General features: G+C 45.7%; 1 protein-coding gene across 1 annotated transcript in view; it reads right to left on the minus strand.

Annotated features, from left to right (window-relative positions):
* The window catches only part of LOC115175154 (steroid hormone receptor ERR2-like), an 86,635-nt gene that overhangs the window by 15,819 nt on the left and 60,816 nt on the right, over window positions 1–10,000 (minus strand). The window contains exon 4 of the mRNA XM_029734381.1: window positions 72–185. Within this exon, the coding sequence (XP_029590241.1) occupies window positions 72–185 (114 nt within the window). The remainder of the gene's footprint in view (window positions 1–71; window positions 186–10,000) is intronic.

Here is a 10,000-nt window from a genome sequence, read left to right on the forward strand (position 1 = left end):
GGTTGGGAATAGCCAGGGATGTAGAACAGACGTAGACATAACGAGGAAAAGGAACTATTGTTGTGACTCACGTGGCTTTTTGGCAGGAGGGGGGAGTGTCAAGCCTAGATAGGCCCCGTTCTCTGTGTCCCCCATTCTCCTCTTGTACTTCTGTCGCCCACCCCTCACACGATCCAGACGCACACCTGGAAACGACCACAGGAAAACATCCATGTGAATTTCACAGTAAATTTCAGATTCATGCTGGGAATTACAAAGATGATGTAATACACTGTACGGATTCATGTGATACAGATTCATGTGATACGGATTCATGTGATACGGATTCATGTGATGCGGATTCATGTGATACGGATTCATGTGATCGTCTCCTGTTCAATATGAGTCCTGAGACTTGCTCTGCATAGGACCTGACTGCTGAAGTTACGCTCAAATTCTACCATTATATATGACATTATATAAAGTAATGTGTACTGATAGTGTTATGTTGGGGTAGTTAGACTATATAAAGTAATGTGAACTGATAGTGTTATGTTGGGTAGTCAGAGAGCTGTTTCCATAGTGTTGTTTCAGAGAGCTGTTTCCATAGTGATGTTCCAGAGAGCTGTTTCCATAGTGTTGTTTCAGAGAGCTGTTTCCATAGTGTTGTTTCAGAGAGCTGTTTCCATGGTGTTGTTCCAGAGAGCTGTTTCCATAGAGATGTTTCAGAGAGCTGTTTCCATAGTGTTGTTTCAGAGAGCTGTTTCCATAGTTTTGTTCCAGAGAGCTGTTTCCATAGTGTTGTTTCAGAGAGCTGTTTCCATAGTGTTGTTTCAGAGAGCTGTTTCCATAGAGATGTTTCAGAGAGCTGTTTCCATAGAGATGTTTCAGAGAGCTGTTTCCATAGTGTTGTTTCAGAGAGCTGTTTCCACAGTGTTGTTCCAGAGAGCTGTTTCCATAGAGATGTTTCAGAGAGCTGTTTCCATAGTGTTGTTTCAGAGAGCTGTTTCCATAGAGATGTTTCAGAGAGCTTCACCAGTAAACAATTCACAAGTAATCATATTACTAATCATCATTCACCTCACCAGCTGCTTCTCCTTCTGCTGTCCCTCCATCAGACAGGATGGACCACTACTGTCCCTCCACCAGACAGGATGGACCACTACTGTCCCTCCATCAGACAGGATGGACCACTACTGTCCCTCCACCAGACAGGATGGACCACTACTGTCCCTCCATCAGACAGGATGGACCACTACTGTCCCTCCATCAGACAGGATGGACCACTACTGTCCCTCCATCAGACAGGATTGACCACTACTGTCCCTCCATCAGACAGGATGGACCACTACTGTCCCTCCATCAGACAGGATGGACCACTACTGTCCCTCCATCAGACAGGATGGACCACTACAGTCCCTCCATCAGACAGGATGGACCACTACTGTCCCTCCATCAGACAGGATTGACCACTACTGTCCCTCCATCAGACAGGATGGACCACTACTGTCCCTCCACCAGACAGGATGGACTACTACTGTCCCTCCATGAGACAGGATGGACCACTACTGTCCCTCCACCAGACAGGATGGACCCCTACTGTCCCTCCATCAGACAGGATGGACCACTACTGTCCCTCCATCAGACAGGATGGACCACTACTGTCCCTCAATCAGACAGGATGGAGCACTACTGTCCCTCCACCAGACAGGATGACTACTACTGTCCCTCCATCAGACAGGATGGACAACTACTGTCCCTCCATCAGACAGGTTGGACCACTACTGTCCCTCCATCAGACAGGATGGACCACTACTGTCCCTCCATCAGACAGGATGGACCACTACTGTCCCTCCACCAGACAGGATGGACCACTACTGTCCCTCCACCAGACAGGATGGACCACTACTGTCCCTCCACCAGACAGGATGGACCACTACTGTCCCTCCATCAGACAGGATGGACCACTACTGTCCCTCCATCAGACAGGATGGACCACCACCACTACCACTACTCACACTCACTATCACTGAATTTCACTATCTGAATGGCTCAGAATGATTAACTGGGATATTAATAATAAATACTCTGAGCAAAAACTATTAACGCGACATTATACAATTTCAAATATTTTACTGAGTTACAGTTCATATGATGAAATCAGTCAATTTAAATAAACGCATTAGGCCATAATCTATGGATTTCACATGAGTAGGAATACAGATATGCATTTGTTGGTCACAGATTCCTTAAAAAAAGGTATCGGGCATGGATCAGAAAACCAGTCAGTATCTGGTGTGACCATCATTTGCCTCATGCAGAGCGACACATCTCCTTCACATAGAGTTGATCAGGCTGTTGATTGCGGCCTGTGGAATGTTGTCCCAATCCTCTGTGTGAAGTTGCTGGATATTGGTGGGAACTGGAACACGCTGTTGTACATGTGAATTTAGACCTTTCAAACTTGCTCAGTGGGTGACGTCTGGTGAACAGGCAGGCAATGGAAGAACTGGGACATTTTCAGCTTCTAGGAATTGTGTACAGATCCTTGCGACATGGGGCTGTGCATTATCATGCTGAAACATGAGGTGATGGCGGCTGATGAATGGCACGACAATTGGCCTCAGGATCTCGTCACAGTATCTCTGTGCATTTAAATTGCCATCGTTAAAATGCCATTGTGTTCGTTGTCCATAGCTTATGCCTGCCCATAGCATAAGTCCACAGCCACCATGGGGCACTCTGTTCACAACGTTGACATCAGCAAACCGCTCGCCCACACTACGCCGTTCACGCTGTCTGCCATCTGCCCGGTACAGTTTAAACCAGGATTAATCTGTGAAGAGCACACTTCTCCAGTGTGCCAGTGGCCATCGAAGGTCAGCATTTGGCTACTGAAGTTGGTTACGATGCCAAACTCCAGTCAGGTCAAGACCCTGGTGAGGAGAACGAGCACGCAGATGAGCTTCCCTGAGACGGTTCTTGACAGTTTGTGCATTAAATTCTCTGGCAACAGCTCTGGTGGACATTCCTGCAGTCAGCATGCCAATTGCACACTCCCTCAAAACTTGGCATCTGTGGCATTGTGTTGTGTGACATAACTCATTTTAAAGTGGCATTTTATTGTCCCCAGCACAAGGTGCACCATACTCACTAGCAGGGATGTAAACACTTTGTGCACAACATTTTATAGAAATAAGCTTTTTGTGCGTGTGGAACATTTCTGGGATATTTTATTTAGGGGAGGCTGGTAGCCTAGCGGTTAGAGCAGGTAGCCTAGCGGTTAGAGCAGGTAGCCTAGCGGTTAGAGCAGGTAGCCTAGCGGTTAGAGCAGGTAGCCTAGCGGTTAGAGCAGGTAGCCTAGCGGTTAGAGCAGGTAGCCTAGTGGTTAGAGCAGGTAGCCTAGTGGTTAGAGGCAGGTAGCCTAGTGGTTAGAGGCAGGTAGCCTAGTGGTTAGAGGCAGGTAACCTAGTGGTTAAAGGCAGGTAGCCTAGTGGTTAGAGGCAGGTAGCATAGTGGTTAGAAACAGGTAGCCTAGTGGTTAGAGACAGGTAGCTTAGTGGTTAGAGCAGGTAGCTTAGTGGTCAGAGCAGGTAGCCTAGTGGTTAGAGGCAGGTAGCCTAGTGGTTAGAGGCAGGTAGCCTAGTGGTTAGAGCAGGTAGCCTAGTGGTTAGAGACAGGTAGCTTAGTGGTTAGAGCAGGTAGCTTAGTGGTTAGAGGCAGGTAGCCTAGTGGTTAGAGCAGGTAGCCTAGTGGTTAGAGGCAGGTAGCCTAGTGGTTAGAGCAGGTAGCCTAGTGGTTAGAGACAGGTAGCTTAGTGGTTAGAGGCAGGTAGCCTAGTGGTTAGAGGCAGGTAGCCTAGTGGTTAGAGGCAGGTAGCCTAGTGGTTCAGCAGGTAGCCTAGTGGTTAGAGGCAGGTAGCCTAGTGGTTAGTGCGTTGGGCCAGTAACTGAAAGGTTGCTGGATTGAATCCCTGAGCTGACAAGGTAAAAATCTGTCGTTCTGCCCCTGAACAAGGCAGAACCCACAGTTCCCTGGTAAGCTGTGGTTGTAAATAAGAATTGACTTGCCTAGTAAAATAAAGGTAAAAAATATATTTCTCATGAAACATGGGAAAAACACTTTATATATTTGGTTCAGTATAGTTCTTATTTTAAAGTATTTTTGAGTTTTGCATTTTGGACATAATTTTACTATATTTTAGATGAGCTTGATAATTTCCTGCATCTCATTTCATCTCATCCCAAACTAGTCCAGTAGGAACGAGAGCTCCACTATTACTGTCTGGTAGGAACCACACAGAGTCCTGAGAGCTCCACTATTACAGTCTGGTAGGAACCACACAGAGTCCTGAGAGCTCCACTATTACAGTCTGGTAGGAACCACACAGAGTCCTGAGAGCTCCACTATTACAGTCTGGTAGGAACCACACAGAGTCCTGAGAGCTCCACTATTACAGTCTGGTAGGAACCACACAGAGACCTGAGAGCTCCACTATTACAGTCTGGTAGGAACCACACAGAGTCCTGAGAGCTCCACTATTACAGTCTGGTAGGAACCACACAGAGTCCTGAGAGCTCCACTATTACAGTCTGGTAGGAACCACACAGAGTCCTGAGAGCTCCACTATTACAGTCTGGTAGGAACCACACAGAGTCCTGAGAGCTCCACTATTACAGTCTGGTAGGAAGGAACGGACTGGACATACAGTCGGCAGTTCCGGCAAATGCCAGGATGGTCAATCTTTAGCCCACTGGGCCAGGCCAAATTAGTTTTTTTGCGCAGAATTGTCATTATTTGGCTAAGAAATGGGCCGGTGTGTTAGAAATGAGAAATATCCAGGCTCATATGTGGTCCCAGTCTGTCCATGCTGGTTGGTGCCTCTATTACACAGTTCGTCTTCATGAGTAGATAGCTGAACTCAGTCTGCTCTCTCAGTAAAAGTGTAATGTACACTACCGTTCAAAAGTTTGGGTTCACTTAGAAATGTCCTTGTTTTTAAAAGAAAAACACATTTTTTTGTCCATTAAAATAACATAAAATTTTTCAGAAATACAGTGTAGATATTGTTAATGTTGTAAATTACTATTGTAGCTGGAAACGGCTGATTTTTAATGGAATATCTACATAGACGTACAGAGGCCCATTATCAGCAACCATCACTCCTGTGTTCCAATGGCACGTTGTGTTAGCTAACCTGTTAGGGCTAGGGGGCAGTATTTACACGACCGGATAAAAAACGTACCCGATTTAATCTGGTTATTACTACTGCCCAGAAACTAGAATATGCATATAATTATTGGCTTTGGATAGAAAACACCCTAAAGTTTCTAAAACTGTTTGAATGGTGTCTGTGAGTATAACAGAACTCATATGGCAGGCAAAAACCTGAGAAGATTCTGTACAGGAAGTGCCCTCTCTGACCATTCCTTGGGCTTCTTGACTCTGTTTATTGAAAACTTAGGATCTTTGCTGTAACGTGACACTTCCTACGGCTCCCATAGGCTCTCAGAACCCGGGAAAAAGCTGAATGATGTCGAGGCAGCCCCTGGCTGAAAAACATTAGCGCCTTTGGTAAGTGGTCTATCAGAGGACAATGAGACTGAGGCGCGTGCACGAGGCGACCCCATGTTTTTATTTTCTCTCTCTTTGTACTAAAACACAGATTCCCGGTCGGAATATTATCGCTTTTTTTTACGAGAAAAATGGCATAAAAATTGATTTTAAACAGCAGTTGACATGCTTCGAAGTACGGTAATGGAATATTTAGATTTTTTTTGTCACGAAATGCGTCGGCGCGTCACCCTTCTTTACACTTTGGATAGTGTCTTGAACGCACAAACAAAACAGAGGATATTTGAACATAACTATGGATTATTTTGAACCAAACCAACATTTGTTATTGAAGTAGAAGTCCTGGGAGTGCATTCTGACGAAGGTAATAACATTTTTCTTATAGTAAATCTGACTTTGGTGAGTGCCAAACTTGGTGGGTGTCTAAATAGCTAGCCCTGTGATGCCGGGCTATCTACTTAGAATATTGCAAAATGTGCTTTCACCGAAAAGCTATTTTAAAATCGGACATAGCGAGTGCATAGAGGAGTTCTGTATCTATAATTCTTAAAATAATTGTTATGTTTTTTGGGAACGTTTATCGTGAGTAATTTAGTAAATTCACCGGAAGTTTGCGGGGGGTATGCTAGTTCTGAACGTCACATGCTAATGTAAAAAGCTGGTTTTTGATATAAATATGAACTTGATTGAACAAAACATGCATGTATTGTATAACATAATGTCCTAGGCGTGTCATCTGATGAAGATCATCAAAGGTTAGTGCTGCATTTAGCTGTGGTTTGGGTTTATGTGACATTATATGCTAGCTTGAAAAATGGGTGTCTGATTATTTCTGGCTGGGTACTCTGCTGACATAATCTAATGTTTTGCTTTCGTTGTAAAGCCTTTTTGAAATCGGACAGTGTGGTTAGATTAACGAGAGTCTTGTCTTTAAAATGCTGTAAAATAGTTATATGTTTGAAAAATTGAAGTAATAGCATTTCTAAGGTATTTGAATAACGCACCACAGGATTCCACTGGCTGTTACGTAGGTGGGACGATTTCGTCCCACCTTCCCTAGAGAGGCTAATCCAAGTTTATAATTTTAAAAGGCTAATTGGTCATTAGAAAACCCTTTTGCAATTATGTTAGCACAGCTGAAAACTGTTGTACTGATTAAAGAAAAATAAAACTGGCCTTTAGACCAGTTGAGTATCTGGAGCATCAGCATTTGTGGGTTCGATTACAGGCTCAAAATGGCCAGAAACAAAGGACTTTCTTCTGAAACTCGTAAGTCTATTCTTGTTCTGAGAAATGAAGGCTATTCCATGTGAGAAATTGCCAAGAAACTGGAGATCTCGTAAAATGCTGCGTACTAGTCCCTTCACAGAACAGCGCAAACTGGCTCTAACCAGAATAGAAAGAGGAGTGGGAGGCCCCGGTGCACAACTGAGCAAGAGGACAAGTACATTAGAGTGTCTAGTTTGAGAAACAGACGACTCACAAGTCCTCAACTGGCAGCTTCATTAAATAGTACCTGCAAACATGTCTCAACGTCAAAAGTAAAGAGGCGACTCCGGAATGCTGGCCTTTTCAAGTCACCCATCAGTGCTATTTGCACAGTTAGCTCCAGGTAAATGTTGCAATTCTTCAGCCATTCCTGAAACCCCGACCAAAAACAAGCTACTAAAGGGCAGTACCAAAACAAGTGATCTAATGATTCTGTCTCTTCTCAGCAAAATCTACAGAGCGTCCTAGTGTAACTAGGCTGCACTTTATTTAACTAGGCAAGTCATTTGAGAACAAATTCTTATTTACAATGACAGCCTAGGAACAGTGGGTTAACTGCCTTGTTCAGGGGCAGAACAACAGATTTTTACCTTCGGGATTCAATCTAGCAACCTTTCGGTTACCGGCCCAACAGCTCTAACCACTACGCTACCTGCCGCTAAATGTAACACGGGTCAGGTGTAACAACTAGGCCTACATTCACAGTAGCCTACACGATCCTTGGTTGGCTGAGTGCCAGTGGAACGTAGCAACAAGATAGCTTCAAGTTTCAGCTTGATCTAGCTAATGGTTAGCGGCTAACCGTTAGCCCAATGGGGTAAATTACTATTATTATTTATTTATAGCCATTATGCGGCATCAGATCGGCTACGGGTGAGAATGCTACAGGGATAATGCTACAGGATAATGCCACAGGGATAATGCTACGGGTGATAATGCTATGGGTGATAATGCTACGGGGATAATGCTACAGGGATAATGCTACGGGATAACGCGGCAGGGATAATGCCACAGGGATAATGCCACAGGGATAATGCTATGGGGACAATGCCATGGGGGATAATGCTACAGGGATAATGCTACGGGGATAATGCTACGGGGATAACGCAGCAGGGATAATGCTACAGGGATAATGCTACGGGGATAACGTCACAGGGATAATGCTATATGGATATTGCTATGGGTGATAATGCTACAGGGATAATGCTACAAGTGACAATGTTACAAGTGATGATGTCACAGGGGATAATGCCACAGAGATAATTTTATGGGTGATACTGCTACAGGTGATAATGCTACAGGTGATAATTGTACAGGTGATAATGCTACAGGTGATAATGCTACAGGCGATAATTGTACAGGTGATAATGCTACAGGTGATAATGCTACTGGTGATAATTGTACAGGTGATAATTGTACAGGTGATACTGCTACAGGTGATAATTGTACAGGCGATAATGCTACAGGTGATACTGCTACAGGTGATAATTCTTATTGTTAAACAGCACACCAGCCTGATAATATAGACCAATATGTTATTGGGCTCATTTCTGGAGGGAAATTATAGTTTAGATGTCATCATGATTTTATTTTAATTCCATCCACTTTTAAAAAGTCTCCCCCCTGTATGCACAGACAGGCTGATTAAACAGCCTTTAAATGGCCAACGCAAGTCGAATTGAGTTGTGAGATTTCAGTGACTTGTATATAAAATCTTAGATTTTTCAAAAGATACCGATTAGGTTTCTGTCTTTCGATTTCCTGAGAACACCACCAAATATCCACTAAGCTAATTACCCACGATGCCTCTGGGGGGCCCGGTTGTTTCTTCCCAGCAAACATAGTGAGATCATTCTGTCAGGTCGGATCTAAATCAAGATCCCTCGCCCCTCCCTCCCTCCCTCCCTCCCTCCCTCCCTCCCTCCCTCCCTCCCTCCCTCGCTCCATCCCTCCCTCCTCCTTCCTTCCCTCCTCCTCCCTCCCTCCTCCCTCCCCCCCCTCCCTCGCTCCATCCCCTCCCTCGCTCCTTCCTTCCCTCCCTCCCTCCCTCCCTCCCCTCCCTCCCTCCCTCCCTCCCTCCCTCGCTCCATCCCTCCCTCGCTCCTTCCTTCCCTCCCTCCCTCCCTCCCTCCCTCCCTCCCTCCCTCCCTCGCTCCTTCATTTCCTCCCTACCTCCCTCCCTCCCTCCCTCCCTCGCTCCTTCCCTCCCTCCCTCCCTCCCTCCCTCCCTCCCTCCTTCCCTCCCTCCCTCCCTCCCTCCCTCCCTCGCTCCATCCCTCCCTCGCTCCTTCCCTCCCTCCCTCCCTCCCTCCCTCCTTCCCTCCCTCCCTCCCTCCCTCCCTCGCTCCTTCCCTCCCTCCCTCCCTCCCTCCTTCCTTCCCTCCCTCCCTCCCTCCCTCCCTCCCTCACTCCTTCCCTCCCTCCCTCCCTCCCTCCCTCCCTCGCTCCTTCCTTCCCTCCCTCCCTCCCTCCCTCCCTCCCTCCCTCCCTCCCTCCCTCCCTCCCTCCCTCGCTCCATCCCTCCCTCGCTCCTTCCCTCCCTCCCTCCCTCTCTTTCGCCACACTAGAGGAGCTTTCCATTTGTACGACTCAATCAATCAATAAGGATTGTCCTTTTTGTTCTTCTTGTTCCTTGAAGAGGAGATGTGTTGTTAATTAATAGGGATGGTAATGTCTGAGGGTTTTAAACAAACCGTTCAGAGCTGTTGTTAGATAATAGCGCTGGTAATGTCTGAGGGATTTTAAACAAAGCGTTCAGAGCTGTTGTTAGATAATAGCGCTGGTAATGTCTGAGGTATTTTAAACAAACCGTTCAGAGCTGTTGTTAGATAATAGCGCTGGTAATGTCTGAGGGTTTTAAACAAAGCGTTCAGAGCTGTTGTTAGATAATAGCGCTGGTAATGTCTGAGGTATTTTAAACAAAGCGTTCAGAGCTGTTAGAGAATAGCGCCGGTAATGTCTGAGGGTTCTGCTCATGTTTGCTCCATTACTCTAGCTCACGTTAAATGTAGATTTAATTTCGAAAAGTACATGTCAGGATACTATCTGGAGTATTGCACACATTTACTTTGTTAAATGACCACGTCATTATTGACCAATAAACTACTGTACAGAAGTGGGTGGAGCCACCAGGCGTCAGATGAGGTCATGGAAACAGGAAGCAGATGAGTGTGACTAG

Source organism: Salmo trutta, chromosome 35, assembly GCF_901001165.1.
Source record: "Salmo trutta chromosome 35, fSalTru1.1, whole genome shotgun sequence".
NCBI classification, from domain to species: Eukaryota; Metazoa; Chordata; class Actinopteri; order Salmoniformes; family Salmonidae; genus Salmo; species Salmo trutta.